Genomic DNA, 16,037 nt, shown 5'->3' with positions numbered 1-16,037 from the left:
TATTTTCACAAAGAAAACTTCAAACACAAATGGCTTCACTGGTAAATCCTATGAAGCATTTAAAGAAGAGACAATGCTAATGGTACACAAACTAATCCAAAATATAGAAGAGGCCTCATTTTATGAGCGCAGGAATGCCCTCCTAACAAGGCAGACAGACGCTCCAGAAATGCTGCTGGCCAACACCTCTCATGAACAGACACACAAATCCTCAAACACATCAGCACCAGCACGTTAAATCCAGCAATCTATGAAAATAGTAATTCACCAAGTCCAGGTGGGCCCTTGTCCAGGAACACAAAACTGGTTGAAGACATGGAAACCAATGAAACCATATTCATTGCAGAAAAGAGTAAAACAGGCCGGGTGCGGTGGCTCAAGCCTGTAATCCCAGCACTTTGGGAGGCTGAGACGGGCGGATCATGAGGTCAGGAGATCAAGACCATCCTGGCTAACACGGTGAAACCCCGTCTCTACTAAAAAAAAATACAAAAAACTAGCCGGGTGAGGTGGCGGGCGCCTGTAGTCCCAGCTACTCGGGAGGCTGAGGCAGGAGAATGGCGTAAACCCGGGAGGCGGAGCTTGCAGTGAGCTGAGATCCAGCCACTGCACTCCAGCCTGGGCGACAGAGCGAGACTCCGTCTAAAAAAAAAAAAAAAAAAAAAAAAAGAGTAAAACATCCCCCACCTGCTGAAGGGCACCTGCACAAACTACGGCTGACCACACACTGCACGGTGAAAGACGACAGAGAAGCCATGGTGGGGAAAACTGTGGATGCCTCCTCAAGGGCCAAGATATTGACACCAAACTCTTGCAAGAAGACACGGTCAGGGCAACAGGCAGGTTCACTTCAGAATGTCCTGATGAAGCATTCAAACTTTACTAAATCTTGACCCTTTTAAACATTCTGTGACCTAATGGGAAGCGCAGCAAAGCACTTCTGCCACAAACCAGAATGACGCTGCCACCAGGAGGGCTCCACAAGTGGCAGAGACTGCTGCTGAACTTGCCAACTTCATCTTACAACAAAAGCCTTACTAGTGTGAATGACTCACAAACAACAGTTATTCAGACTTGCGTATCTGGCGGACGTTTTCTCAAAATTGGACAGTCTGTACCTGTAATGAACACAACTGACAGTATCTGCTGCTGATGATAAAAGGGGAACTTTCATTTTTAAAAAATGTTTTTGTAGAGATAGGGATCTTGCTATATTGCCCAGGCTGGTCTCCAACTCCTGGCCTCAAGTGATCCTCCCACTTCAGCCTCCCAAAGTGCTGGAATTACAGTCATGAGCCAGTGTGCCCAGCCAGAAACTTCAAGTGATGATTAAAATGTTACAATACTGGTACCCACCACCATGGCTTCCCAATACTAAATGCCTTTTCTAAGGAGAAAGGTGGTGATACTAACAAATATTATTTTTAGGACTGTATTAGGAAACGTCAATATTTGGAAGATCTGTATAACTCAATGAAAGCAACATTTTCCACAGGGCCGATGAAAGACACTATGAAATCATTCAAAGTGCAAGGCATACCAGTGGATTCTAACATCATAGAGAACAAAAAGTTCACAAAGGGGGGCTCAGATTGCACACGGCTATGAACCCTCAGGAAACTACCACTTGCCAAGTCCTGATGTAGCGTCAAAGGAAAATATCCTCAATTATCTGAGAAAGTTGTTAAAACACTATTCCCTTTTAATTACTTATCTGAGTGAGGCCAGATTCTCTTGATGTGCTTCAACCCAAACAACATATCACAACAGACTGAAGGAAGCAGGAGAAGCTAGCTGTCTTCTATTCATCCAGGCATTATGAAGTTTTAAAAACTGGAAACTGATAACATTCCTCCCTAATAGGTTTTTATGGAAAATATAGCTACTTTTTATTTTAAAATGTTATTTATGCAAAAAGCTAATAGGCTTATTATCTAAATGAATTAATATTTTAAAATTTCTCACTGCTAATTTCTAATGGGGTAAGTATTAATATAAAACTCACATAATCTCTTTGGGATCCCTCATAGGTTTTAAGTGTGCAAAAAGGCTCTGAGAGCAAACAAAGTGAGGACCCCCAGCAAGGAGGGCAAACACAGATCCCACCCCAGCACTCTAGCCCACCCTAACCCCAGCCCTACCCCTCCACAACACGGATAGGGCCATTTAGGGACCTAATCTCACCGTCTACAAACCTGAGAATGGAGAAACACACTCATGTCCTCCACCAAAGGAGGAACGCGAGGGTTCTTGTCTGCCCTCAGAGGAAAATGCTCATTCTCCCTTTTCTCATAAAAGCTTTCCACAACCTCCACTCTACCACCATCACTCACACAAACTTTTCCACCAAACGTGACTGATTCTCTCTGGGAGACATTTTCATAAGGATCCACTCGAGAACTTTTCACTATTTTAGCTTAAAGTTGGAAAAAAACGAGCAGAACAGTTTGGCATAGCAAGTCAGTATATGACTACAGTTTCATATGAAAACATTTAAAATACATTAGATTTTTGGTCAAGATGAAAGACAAAAAAAAAAAAATCAACCAATCTATTCTAATTGGGTTCCCATGGTAACTGTACAATTGGGTTTTTCAATATAACATCCCCAAGGCCCAATGCACACTTGTAAAATATACTTCCAACAGCCTGAATTGTTTTTACATTACAGCACTCCCAGGAAGATCAATTATTATACGTCCCCACCCTAACTATTAGTGGCAGGAGATGTTAACACTATTTGCCATATTAACATAACTCATGTAAGGAACACTACATATCACAATAATTACATAAAACTAATCATACACTTCAGATTCATCAAACATGTTCTGGGTAATAAACTGATACAACTGCTGTCACAGAACCATGTTTACGAAATGTAAGAAATCACGCCCAACTACAGACCAAACCATTATGCCTCTCCTATTGATTTCAAGGATAAACAGAATCAATCATTAATAATTACATTATAAGATGACCCTCAAGGTTAATCATATTCTTAGAGACTCTCACTATGGAATTGAACGACAAACATAGCTGTGCTAATAAATAAATAAATAAAAGATAACGAAGAATTCAAATCCGCACTTTAAATAGTAAGAGCACTACAGGAAGCAGAGCACATGCCCTAAGCCAGGACTCTGGCTTCACCCTGCATCCACTCCCTGCACAGCTGGGCCCCCCAAAGCCCAACGACAGGGGCATAATGCCAGCCTGTGCTGCAAGGGTCACAGCCAGCCAGAATGGGGGCATAGCCAGAGCTTAGGAATGGCAAGATCCTTCAGTAAAAGGCTGACAATTTGAGTTTCCTTTGCAACAATCATAAAATCCCTATGAACTTTATATATTTTGCAGATCTACCATCCACGGCATGAATTGGTGAGTTAGACAGAAGTAAATTTAATCTTTTCTATCTACCTTTTCTATGTCGCCCCATCAGCAGCCACATAAGCCAGTAAGGTGAGGTGTGGGCCAGGGGGCTTTCAGCAAGAAAGCTGGTCTCTAAATCAACAGAGACCTCCAAACAGTCTCCGAGAGCTATCTTAGCCTGAAAAGCAGCAAAGAGTAGGTTCTGAGAGATGTAGCTGGTGTCCAACCAGACGACCACATGCTGTCCTTTGAACCAGGCCAGATCAGAGTGTGTATACTGACCAATCTGGAGGGAAAAAAAAAAAAAATCAATCAACCAACAAAAAGAATCCCAATAAACCTGTAGAGACTGGTTTAAAAAACTCAGTCTTGCAGCATTTGAGCTGGTCTCTCCTTCCCATCAGGGTGAAGGTTCCTCTACCGCTTACCAGAGCATGCCCACCCAGGGCCAGGATAGCACCAGGCCTTTCCATGGCCTGCTGGCCTCTGGGGTCTCCTGTTTTGCCTGCTGTATCCTGTTCCCACCACCACTGATGTTTCTGGTCATGAAATCTGGGTTTCTGTTTGTTATTTGCCTTTTACCACGATACACTCACATCTTTTGGGATGCCAAGAGTTAAACCTGAGAACAGTGACTTTTTGGAGCACTGTCTGATGACAAAGTTATCCTCAGCTCCCAATTCCAACTTCGTACACAATCCCTTGATGAGTTTTGTGCCACTGAAACAACTTTAGTCTGTAATTCACCTATATATTGGTTTGCCTGCACTGCCATAACAAAACGCCAGACTGGGGGCTTAACCAACAGACATTTATTTTCTCACGGTTCTGGAGGCTGGCAAGTGAGAGCTGCTGGTCCTGGCTGATTCCGTTTCCGGTGAGGGCTCCTTTCCTGGCTTGCAGACAGCCTCCTCCTTGCTGTGTCCTCACACGGTGTGGGAGGGAGCAATCTTCTCCTTCTCCGCTAAGGCCACCAATCCTAGTGGAGTAGGATCCCATTCCTGTGACTCGGTCAGCCTTAATTTCCTCCTAAAGGCCCTGTCTCCAAATACAGCCAAACTGGAGGTCAGGACTTCAGCCTATGCATCTTGGGGACATGCTTCAGTCCGCAGCACCCTGTGCCCAGCACGCTGTGCTGGACCTTCCATTAAGTAGAAGCCACACACCAGGCTTTGGAGAGCATCCAATCTAGCATTCCACCATCAAGAGATGGAAACAATATAAGCCAAGTAGAAAACAGTAATGTGTGAAGGGCCCCAGAGAGGCAGAGATTATGGGGGCTGAAGTAGCTTCTGGAAGAAATGAAAGTGGGGAGGATTCAGAGAGGGCAGTAGAGGACATCTGGGTGGGGGTCAGGTCAGAAGAGGTTCCCTGAGGATAGAGCAGAGGCAGCTCTGGGAAGAGAGGGACACGGGTCCCCCACTCACCCAACCTCAGGGCAGAGCACAGATGCAGAGGCCCAAACGCAGGAGGCCAGCACTGCCGGGGTCCCATGAGGCCGCAGACTTGCCTGCCCTGCAAGTGGGGTCCACAGGCAGGGAGGCTGTGAGGACCATGCGGCTAGCTCTCACCCTGTCTGTGCCAGTGCCCAGCTCAAAACTCTTTCTGGTCCTCACTAAGCCACTCCTGTGGCAGACCCCGCCACTCAGTCTGGTGTGGATTCAACATGTCCAGAAGCTTCCCAGGTGCCTCAAAGATAGAAGAGGGAGGCGGTGTGGGCGTGCAGGACACCCTGAGTTGGGAGGGTCCCCGACGCCTTGTGGCAGGACACACAGGGCAGCACCCCCTCCAGCCGAGCCCTGCAGCCCCAGCGTGGCCTTGGTCCCAGAGCTGACCTCTCTACCCGGCCACTCCCAGCAGCCTGGCGATGGTCCCAGCATCCTGAGTCAGGCCCGCTACGCCGGGGCAGTGTGAGCACCCAGGAACCCCAACAGACCATGGAACCAGCACTGCCCCGGACAGCAGTTCCCCCTGGAGCCGCGGGATTCCCGAGAACCCAGGACACCCCTGGAGACCATGGAGCTGCTTCTCCCTGGCCAACACCAGAGCCTTCCACCTTTCCAAGAAGCTATCTGCTGCAACTGTCATGATCTTCACAGCTGGGGGAGAAGCGTCTCAGGCCCAAGGAAGGGAAGTCTTATGAGCAAAAGATCCCCACACCCAGGAGAGAAAAATGTCTGAGGAAGTGAGAACAATGACCCCGAAGGCTTTCCGGAGTGACAAACAATCCAAAAAATGCGACAAGGACAGCGGGGGCCACGTCCAGCTAATGGGAGGTGACCCAGGCTCTGGGAGACGTTCTAATTACATTCACGGTAGAATTCAACAGGAAGGCTTACAAGCCCATGCTTCCGGAGGACAAAAAAAATAAAATAAAATGACTGCTTCTGCCTCAAGGCCCAGGTGGACGCAAGCTAGTGGCCAAGTGACAGCAGTGACGCCCAGGAGGACCCTGGAATGAGAGCTGAGGGAGGCAGGGACCACCCACCCGTTTGCCTGGGACATCCCCGTTTTAGCACGGAAAGTCCTGCCTCCTGGCAAATGGTTGGTCCCCTATATGGTCACAGATTGTGGCTCTCCAAGAGCCTGTCCTCTTGCTGAGCCAAGGACGACTACAGGGTGGTCAACTGTGGCCAAGAGGGTGGATAACGTTAAACTTTAAGAACATTAACTTCAGAACCTGTGCATTTCTTCTAAGGAACAGAACAGTTCTTCCTTATTTCAGAAGTGGCACCATGGGAGCGGCCTCCTCAGGAACCTCCTGTGTCCTGGTGGGAAGCCCCTCCCTTCCCACGTCGCCTGCCTTTCAGGCTGGCCTGGGCTGGAGACTGATGGCCTGCAGGGGCACTGGGAGTGTGCTGAGCGGCCCGCACCCCGCACAACCACAGCATCCATCTGACTCGACGGCTTATTCTGTTGATAACGCAATGGTGACAGAAACGAATTTTTCTGCACAATAAAGAATAGCACACATGGGCTTTTTTTTGGGATAGCTAGCTAAATTCAGTAACTTTTAGAAACACATCATTCCTTTTCTTTGCCCATTATTCTAGGAACTTCCACTTGAGCGTTAAAGGCCTTACTAACAAGACCCACTGCATCCGCCGTGCCCCACGCCTCTCACACACCTGGCTGAGGGTGGCACACACTTTCTCATCTGATCCCCCGTCACCCAGACACACACAGCCCTGCCCTGCTGGCACAACTTTAACTAGATGACAACTGCAGGAGGCTGAGACTCTGGCTTTTAACACTCCCAGAGTGAATCCAGGCCTGCAACAGTGGCCTCAACGCCCCCACCCCACCCCGTGACCCTCCTTCCAGGACTTCCCATCTGTGCTTCCAACACACCGATCTGCAGCCATTCAGGCACCTGTAGCTCTCACTCCTCCCCTGGGAGCCTCCTCCCCAGACCTTGCCACCTCTCACTGTTCAATCTCCACTCAAAAGCCACCTCCTCGGAGGGGCCTTCTTCAACCACTTACCAAGCCCAACAAAGGCCAAGCTCTTCACCTCATTCGGTCTAGCCAGCCCTCACCAGTACCTACAAAATGTGTGGGTGTGACAAGCAGGTCTCCCCACCACACGGGGAGCCCCTCAAAGACAAGGCTGCTGAGGCGAGCCCAGGGCCCGGAGGAAGCCCAGCCACCCTCGTCAATCTCTGCTGCCCAGAGGCACGCTCAGCCACGCCAGCCCACAAAACATGTCATGTCATGTCATGGTGTTTAAGGAAACTCGGCCTCAGTACACACTATTTCTAATTTGCATTCTGATGTGACTGTACCTCTAACACCTGATGGTTTGGTTTTTAAAATTCCGTGACTCCTGCAGGACGTACAGGTTGCCCCTAACAGGGACAGGCTGGGGTGGGAGCAATGGCAATGAGCCTGGGTCCACTGCTGCCATCCTCGCCTGAACGTGGTTGCAGTCGGGCAATCTCCCGCCTCAGAACCCAGAAGCCAGGCAGGGCAGAGGGGGGCCTGTTTACCCTTCCAAAGGCAGATCCTTTATCTGGTTTCCCTCACATAAAAAGCACACACACCAAGGCTTTCCTCTCTCTCAATAAGAAAAGCGATTCTAAACTCAGTCCCTCATAACCACACTCTCCGACTCCCACCTGCTCAGCTCTCACCAGAAGCCACCAGGGCTGACCCCAGCTATACCTCCTGAAACTGTCCTCGCCCTGCCAGGCCTACTGCCACCATCCTGCCTCCTCTGCCCCAATCAGCCCCCTGCCAGCCCTGTGATCTTCTCTGGGAAGCGCTGACAGGCTGGTGTTCCCCACTCACAAGGCTCCCAAGGCCCCTCACCCAGTGCAGCATTTGGGCTCCCTAGGCCCTGGCCCCACCGACTGGCTCTGCCTTCCTGTCCAGCCCCACATGCCTGCCACACCCTGCTCAAACTGAACTATGGCCAGGTCCCCATATGCATCCGCGTCCACAGTCCCACCGCTCTGCTCAAAATGCCCAGCCCTTGGGCCACTTGGAGAAACCTGACCAGTAGCCGCAGTCCCACAAATGTTTCAGAGGGAATCAGGCATGGGTCCCTGGCCTGCAGGGACACAGTGAGGTGTGTGCACGGTCCCGGGACATGGCTGGCCCTCTGCATCCTCCCATCTTTCCTCTGGCCCCACTGCCCTGGTTGCTCTACTCTCTAGTGGGGTGTGGGGTAGGCACAAGGCACACGCAGGGACAGCTTTGCCATCCCTACACCCAGCCTCGCCTACGGTTGTCTGCCTTGGCAGGGTCCCCAACACCTTCAAGCAGGAATACACTTGGGCACGTTGTTTCTCCCACAGTGCTAAAGACAACACTTGGGGTCACACTGATGTTCAGAAAACTTTAGCTACATCAACAGGTATGTGTCTGTTATGCCCTGTCTTGCCCCTTAAAGGACTTCTAATAGTTTCTCAGGTTCATCGTTGCAAAGACAGCCTGGCACAAGCGGTTGTGAGCCTGTGCCTGGTTATCAGATAAATCTGGGTTGAAAACAAAACTCCACCTCTACCCCAGGAGGCCTGTGCAAGTCACTCAAACTCTCCGAGTCCTGGGTTCCTCATATGCAACACAAAGACACTCCCAGCGCCTTCTCCTTCCTGGGGTGACGGTGAGCATTTCCTAAGTTGGTCTGTACAAGGCAACAAGCGCAGCACGCCCAGAACCACCACCAGGGTGAGCTGAACTACGACAGGAGATTAAAGAGACACCCCAAATAAAAATAAGGCCCACTTCCACAAACACACGAAATGCTGCAGACTTCCCATTTTTGACCAAGCTTACCCAGCGGACCGGCGTTACCCCTCACTGCTGTGGTCTAAACGGCCGTCACACATGGGAAAACACTGTCACATGCTGGTGTCACTGCTGGTTCCTGGCCACTGCCATCGTGTCGGATCCTGTGTTGGTCCTTTGGGAAGTTCTTTCAATTTAACAGACGAATAATGTCAAGGTTCCCACACAGTGTCTCGGGCTGTCAGCAACTGCCAAGTGCCCCTAGGAGCACACACGAAGCCCACCTGCCCACTCTAGGCTGACATGGCACACCTGAACCTTCAGAACGCTGCCACCTTGATAATGTCTACTGTGAAAAGACAGAAACAGGTGGCAGAGCCAGTAGCCTCTTTACAGATAAAAGGATTTCAGAGACCTAGCAAATGAATAGGGAACTACCTTATCCTGCACACAGACATGCTCTGCGACCTGGAACCTCAGACACACCGAGGTGGCAAATGTGGCCAAGTGACCCCCGACCTCCAGTCCTGCCTCCACCAAAACCAGAGCCACTCTGTATCCACAAACACCAGCCGCCTTCATTCAGGCCTCCGCAGGGCCAGGCCTCCTTCTGATGGGAACTGTCCCTGGCCCTACTTTTGGAGAAACCTGGCCTCGGAAGGTTAAGTAACTCTGCTCAAGGGCACAGGATTATAACTCGTGAAGCCAGGTCCAAATGGAAGCCAGTCTGTTCCCAGAAGGTGCGCTCCTGACTGCCATGCACACGCCCCCGGTGAGGGCTTGGGTGCGTGCAGATCTGCAAAATAAAGATTCGGACTGGACTCGGGGAAAACAAGGGCTCGAAATGGTTCTTCACCGTCTTCTCGTTTCATCCTTCCATGAGACTCAGCTCCAAATTAAAATTTCTACCTATGTAGTGGGTAAAATTTTACTTAAAAAAAAATAAGGATTTATTGTCTCGTGTGCTTATACTACCCAGGTAGACAGAATAAGCATGATCGTCCCCACCCAATAGATGAGGAGGTGCCTGGAGGGCTAAGAGTTTCCCAGGGTGACCCAGCTAGGAAAGAGCATCACTCCCACACACGGTTCTGGCACTTTCTGTAGAAAAGCTCAATTCTGTTCCACAAAATGTATTCAGCTGTGCCTCTGAAAGTTAACCCTCACCTGAGACCAGGAAAATGCTTTGACCCAGCAGGGGATAAAAACAAGACAACCCTCTCAAAAGGAAAGGGGGGGTGAAATATGATATGGCTGTCCATTCTTCACATTTGTTTGTAAAACTAACGCTAAAACTAACGCTAAAGTTTTGGTAACATCTGCACCTGGTCATAACCACAAAACTGAAAATTCGAATGCTATGATAACATGTTGGGTTTGCAATCTGAAGAGATTCACATCTCTCAGGAGTTACAAAACCTTACTCTGACCCATATGCACAGACAACCTGCAGCAATGCCAACTGCCAATGGATCCTTCTGGAACGGGGACTTGGAGCTTGCCTGGGCTGGACAGTGCTACTTCCCAGAGGATCCTAAGGACTTCCCTAGAGGTGCTCAAGCATTAGGGTCTGCCAGAATCCCCTGGCATCCCTAGGTTCTGATCCTGTAGGTCTGCCATGGGGCCCTGTAATCGAGAGACCTCTCTAGCCAGCACCCACAGTAATTCTGATGCAGAGGGCCCAGGCCACCCTCAGAGAAACACTCTGCCGCTGTTGCTTGTGAAGACCCCACTTTACGGAGAGCAACAGGTTCGAGGGGCTGTGACTCGTCAGGCCTTGCCGGAATCGCATTCCGGTGGTGGCTCTTACCCCACACAAGCAGGAGAGACGCCTGAACATGACATCCCTGGCTGCCCACCCGAGTCCTCTTGGTTGGAGAGTAAAATGTAGCTAAAAGTTTAAAAACAAATGATAAATAACTAGCAATTATTACATTTCAACATACAATGCCCCATCTCCTTCTCTGCCCTGAGATTCATTCACTCTCTTTACCCACCTAAATATCTCTGAACATCCTGTGCCAGAATTGCCTGATCTGTCAATAGGGTAAAAGTTTTCTAAACCTCTATGCATATGACTCAATTTGTCGGTAAAAACTGCCACCCGCGCTGTGCTTGCAGAAAATTGTCCATAAACACATCACTGTGACTGGCAGAACGATGCCTATAATAAAAACAAATAGATTTAACAAGTGCCTGCTTTTACACGCCACGCCGCTGGTGGACTATCCATTCGGTGTCCCCCAGCTCAGGCTTCTGGGAATGGGCGACAGGGCTGGGTGGGAGACTTTGCCCACTTCACAAGCATCACGGGTAGAGAATTACTCTACCAAGAAACTTTTAGGAGCAGGAGAGTGAACACACCAGCCATTTATCGCGCTCTCACCATTCCTTTCGTGGTTACGCACACTATAACCAATTTAACAACCATAAGAAAATGTTTTTGTAGAATTTTTTACTGGTTTTAGAACAGCTACCTCCGGTGGGGGGTGAAGGGGACATGAGGCCTCCTTGGAGAACCCGGCTCTGCTGTTAAGCCACTGATTCAACTGAAAACAACTTGTGGGGTCAAAACCAAGTTTCATCCTTCCGTGCATCTGCATGGGCAGTCCCCAGGGCGGCCTATTCAGTTATTTAGCTGGAGGAGCTTCGGGCGTGCAGGCTGCCACCAACTGGCTTCGCTGCCGGGACCCAGCACCTTGGCAGGTCTCAGTGTTTGATCCCTTTACAGGTGAACCACACCAGCCAAAGCCACTCTAATACTTCAAAGATCAACAAAATCAAAAAAATGATTTCTTCCTTTTCGTAAATCACTTTAATAGCTCTATGAAGGAGGAAGTCATTCATTACATTCCATACTATATTCATTAATTAGTTTTCCCCAAACCACGCAGCCCTCCTATATAAGCTGTACTGTCAATTTTTTTAAGTCAAAAAAAAAAAACAGACTATTTCCACCAACCAGCAGACATGCAGCAGTTAATGAAAAGCCACAGAACATACATCTTGCAACATTTGGTCCACAACACAAGGTCTCCAACTTCTACTTAGCTCTGCCCAAGACAGGCCTGCAGAGCTAACAGCATAGGTTCACAAACTCCTCATGCCAACCAACGGCCCTCCTGGACAGCTCAAACCTCCTCCCTCCCAGATAAACCCTTTCACTTCAAACCAAGAGTGGGGCGTAGGGCTGGCTTGTACATCATGAGCGTCTATATAAAGACCATACCACCCCACGGTCAGGTTATGGTTTATGTGTCTCTGACTTTAAATCCTTCAGGTCTGGTTTAAATAATATCCTGCAGGGCCAGACACGGTGGCTCATGCCTGTAATCCCAGCACTTTGGGAGGTCTAGGAGGGAAGATCACTTGAGTCCAGGAGTTCGAGACCACCCTAGGCAATATAGGGAGACCCTGCCTCTAAAAAAAATATTAGCCAGGCATGGTGGCACACACCTGTAGTCCCCGCTACTCAGGAGGTCAAAGCAGGAGGTTCACTTGAGCCCAGGAGTTTGAGGCTGCAGTGAGCTATGCACTCCAGCCTGGGCGACAGAGCAAGCCCTTGTCTCTAAAAGTAATAAAATAATATTCTGTGGTAAGACCCGAGCCCAGAAAGTAGCTGGATCAAAAGCTACCTGTCCCAGGAAACAGAGAGTCAGGAAGGACTGTAGCAGCAGCCCAAGAGCCAAATGAGTACAGGGCCCTTCAGGGTCTGGGAGGTTCAATGTGTCCCCTGGAGGAACTAGAGTCCCAAAGGGAAGTCAAAAACCTCACGGCAAGTGGATCTGAACAAGGAACTTTATATTGGGGAAGGGGGTCAGAATGAAGCGCAAAAACAATCAAAGAATAATGCTAAAGGAAAAGATAATGCAGAAAATTCAGTTTTGCCTTCATTTTCTTTCTATCAAAAAGAATATACTATAAATTGAAAAGGGTATTAACACCAAAAAAAAAAAAAAAACCAACCGGAAGGTTTGAGTCACTGGCTCCTAAACGTATGTCCTCTGCAAAACAGGACAATTTAGTAAGTTTATTTTATTATAAAATACCAGAAGAGTCAGGGCTTTGGTGTCCTAAGAAAGGGTAGGAAGAAGACTGGAGAGGAACAAACTCTAAGGGGGCAATGGGGAAGGCAAGTTCTTTTTCAGGCCTTCCTGCCCCCTTCTTCCTGCAAAAGAAGAGAGGAGGCCCTGATTGAGACACCTGGGAAGGAAACCCAAACAATGAAAGGTAAGCCCCAGGTGATATCAACGTAAGACCTCAACAAGTTTCAAGAATCTGAGCAGCTGAACAAAGTGCTACCCAATGTTACCTAGGGCTCTATTTCTTTCAACCTTACTAACAGCAAAGCCTTTTTAAAGTAGTGCCTAATACTATTAGTTAAATCGTTATTGTGATACAGATTTTTTTTTCCTTTGGGACAGAGTTTCACTCTCGTTGCCCAGGCTGGAGTGCAATGGCGCAATCTCAGCTCACTGCAACCTCCACCTCCCAGGTTCAAGAAATTCTCCTGCCTCAGCCTCCCAAGTAGCTGGGATTACAGGCACGCACCACCACACCTGGATAATTTTTGGATTTTTAGTAGAAACGGGGTTTCACCATGTTGGTCAGGCTGGTCTCCAACTTCCGACCTCGGGTGATCCACCCACCACAGGCTCCCAAAGTGCTGGGATTACAGGCGTGAGCCACCGTGCCTGGCCCAGATATTTTTTATTATTATTAAAATATATACATTGAAAAGTACCTGAGTATAGCTCTGTACTGGAGGCCTACTTCATCCAGGCCCCTGACTGTGGCAGATACCACCCCACTATTCAAATTCTAACAGGAGAGGGAGGGCCCAGGAAGACAGATACGACAGGCGGCAGAGTAAGGCCAGCTCTCCTCTGCTACTTGCAGGCACGCTCTGGGTCCCAGCAAGTATCCTGGCCCTCTGAGTTAATGTGTTGTTAACAATCAGCCAGGCTCTTGACGCGGTTTCCTTCAAAGTTTTCACAGCCCCACCCACCAAGTGTGCTAAGCTTTCGTTTTTTTTAAATCTGTTCATCTCTCAGAGTGTTTTAGCCACTGAGTGGGCCCTGAAAATAACAAAACCATCTCCTAGTCACCTGCCCAGGGATGGGGCAGATGACGGGAGAGTCTGCCTTCACAGATACTCTATAGGTTTATATTTGGATGTCTATGTAAATAACCAGTCTAATTCTCAGCTCTCTGTGCTTAACTCTCTCTGCTTAATATTCTACTGAGAACAGCTGTGGTGACCCCTCTCCGGACCAAGCCGCTTCCCTCAGTCTGATGATGGTCCCAGCAGGCAAAGGTTGCACACACATGTACAAAGTCTGCTTTCCAGGATAGAAAGCCAGCTACCCAGCTGAGGCAACTGAGAGCAAACACCACCCTGAGATTTCAGGAGATGATGAACCCAGGAGTGCGAAATACATAGTTCAGAACTCCTCTGCGGTGTTGTCACCAATGTGGGAATTACGGCGCCCAGTGTGTGTGGCTCTCCAGCGAGCCTTGCTTACTCCCAGGTATTGATGAATACAATTAGGGTGTGAGGTACACAAACACCAGCCATGGTTAGGAGGAGGCCCCTAGAACTTGGCCTCCAGCAGGAAGGAAATATGGGACTCTGCCCAAGTATGCTAAAGGCTTGCTGCAAGCCAAGGCCCGCGCAGGGGCTTCTGGAAGCTTCCCGGAGCAGCTGGCGGAGGGAAAGCTGGCAGCATGGAGGGGCAGGAAGAACCCGGGGCCCGGGCCTGGAGCCGGCACCCGGAGGTAAGGCAGGGGCTGCCACGAACCCCGCCACACGCCAGGCCACAGTCACTGCAGCGCAGCTTGGTCCAGGAACCCTAGGCCCGGGGGAAGGCTGGGCAACACTTTGGAGGCACTTGGGGCGCACCTGGAGTTCGCCCGGGGTAGGTGGCTGTCAGGGCGGCCCCAGACCCGAGTGAGGGCGCCTGCAGGACCACTCGAGACTGCCGCCGTCCCGAGGCAGAGCCCCGCAACTCTGCCGGGAGCGAGGCGACCCAGACACTCACCAAGTCGCAAACGGTGCGGACCGCGAGGACCTGCGGGCGCCGGCACGCAAAGCGTTCTAGTGGCGCGGGCCGTCCCAGCATATCCGGGGCGCGGGGGCGGGGCCGAGGGGGCGCGGGGCTGGCGGCATGGGGCGGGATCTAGAGCGGGGCGGAGCCGAGGACCTGAGAAAAGCAAGAGAGCGCGCGGGGGCGGGGCCGGGGCGCGCGGGGGCGGGGCCGGGGCGGGGCGGGGTGTTCCCGCCCGACCGGGTCGGCGCATGTCCAGTGCGGCGGCGCCGGACCTGAGCCACTCTGCGCAGCCTCGCTGGTGCCGACCCGCGGGCCCGGGTCCTGCAGCAGAGCTAGCTACTCTGTGCGCCTGACACCCCGGCCCTTTGGCCGGTACAAACCAGGCAGCGTCTTCCCAGCTTCCGCCTCAGGTTCTGTGCCTTAGTTTGCCAAATAGCCCATACCTTTTCCTGTCACAGGGATAGTCCGCGGGCGTGCAAGCGACCTGCCACGTGCCCGAGTGGTCCTGAAGGCGCGCGGGGGTCGTAGGACGGCGCCCGCTTAGTGAGAATCCCAGTCCTGCTCGGGGCGGCTACACTGAGCCCGGAGCGCGAGTCTTTCCCCTCCTGAGGCCGCTTCCCGGGTCAGGGACCCTCAGACCAGCAGAGACCCTGTCAGGGGGCCGTGGGGCAGCCTCCAGGGCCTGTGGTGGGCGGTCCCGTCCAGGCGCTGTAGTCACCGATGGCCTAGACACGGCCAGGGCCTGACTCAGTCGCTCTGCAGAAAGCGCACAGGGTGCCAGGCCCTGCTTGGGGTTGTGTGGACATTATTAGGAGCTGAATTGTGTCCACCAGAAAAGCTATGTTGGAGTCCTAACTCCCAGTACCTCACAGTGTGACCATACTTGGATATGGGGACTTTACAGAGGTAACAAGTTAAAATGAAGCCATCAATTAGTGGGCCCCTCATCCAGTAGGACTCGTGTCCTTATAGGCAGAAGGCCGCGTGGGGAGGAGGAGTGGAGGGCTGCACCTGCAAGCCGCCAGAAGCCAAAGAGGACAGACTCTTCCCTGGAGCCTTCGGAGGGAGCAGGGTCCTAACACACCTTGGATTCAAACTTCCGGAAGTGTGAGACAATAGGTTTCTGTTGTTTAAAGCCACTCAGTGTGTGGCACTTTATTATGGCAGCCCCAGGCAATGGGTACGGAAACCATTGTCTCTAACATGGTTGGCATAACCACCCCAGGGAGTAGTATCATCCCTGGAGGCTTCGGAGAGGTCACACACCCCTTGGCAGTTTCAAGGATCCCATCCGATGCCCACATGCTCTAAGGCACCATGCTATGGGCCTTCTAGGTTCTGTTATCTTGATGGAAAGGGGTCTTCGCCTTCCCAGTGTAGCTTC

The 16,037-nt window shown here is 50.6% G+C and overlaps 1 protein-coding gene and 1 long non-coding RNA gene across 6 annotated transcripts in view; one reads left to right on the top strand and one right to left on the bottom strand.

The window, feature by feature from the left end:
• The window catches only part of MGMT (O-6-methylguanine-DNA methyltransferase), a 290,626-nt gene extending 275,892 nt beyond the window's left edge, over window positions 1-14,734 (bottom strand). For 4 of the 5 annotated variants that reach the window (XM_077945016.1, XM_077945017.1, XM_077945014.1 and 1 more), the window contains exon 1: window positions 14,645-14,734. Coding sequence is in view for 1 of the 5 variants with exons in the window: in NM_001257605.2 (NP_001244534.1) it covers window positions 14,645-14,725 (81 nt within the window). In the remaining 4 variants the exon portion in view is untranslated. 5 annotated transcript variants of the gene reach the window in all.
• The window catches only part of LOC114670071 (uncharacterized), a 33,343-nt gene continuing 31,600 nt past the window's right edge, over window positions 14,295-16,037 (top strand). The window contains exon 1 of the long non-coding RNA XR_013397867.1: window positions 14,295-14,381. This is a non-coding gene — a long non-coding RNA (uncharacterized LOC114670071). The remainder of the gene's footprint in view (window positions 14,382-16,037) is intronic.

This window comes from Macaca mulatta, chromosome 9 (genome assembly GCF_049350105.2).
Source record: "Macaca mulatta isolate MMU2019108-1 chromosome 9, T2T-MMU8v2.0, whole genome shotgun sequence".
NCBI lineage: Eukaryota > Metazoa > Chordata > Mammalia > Primates > Cercopithecidae > Macaca > Macaca mulatta.
The sequence above is the reverse complement of the archived record's forward strand: the minus strand, read 5'-3'. Positions and strand labels throughout refer to the sequence as shown.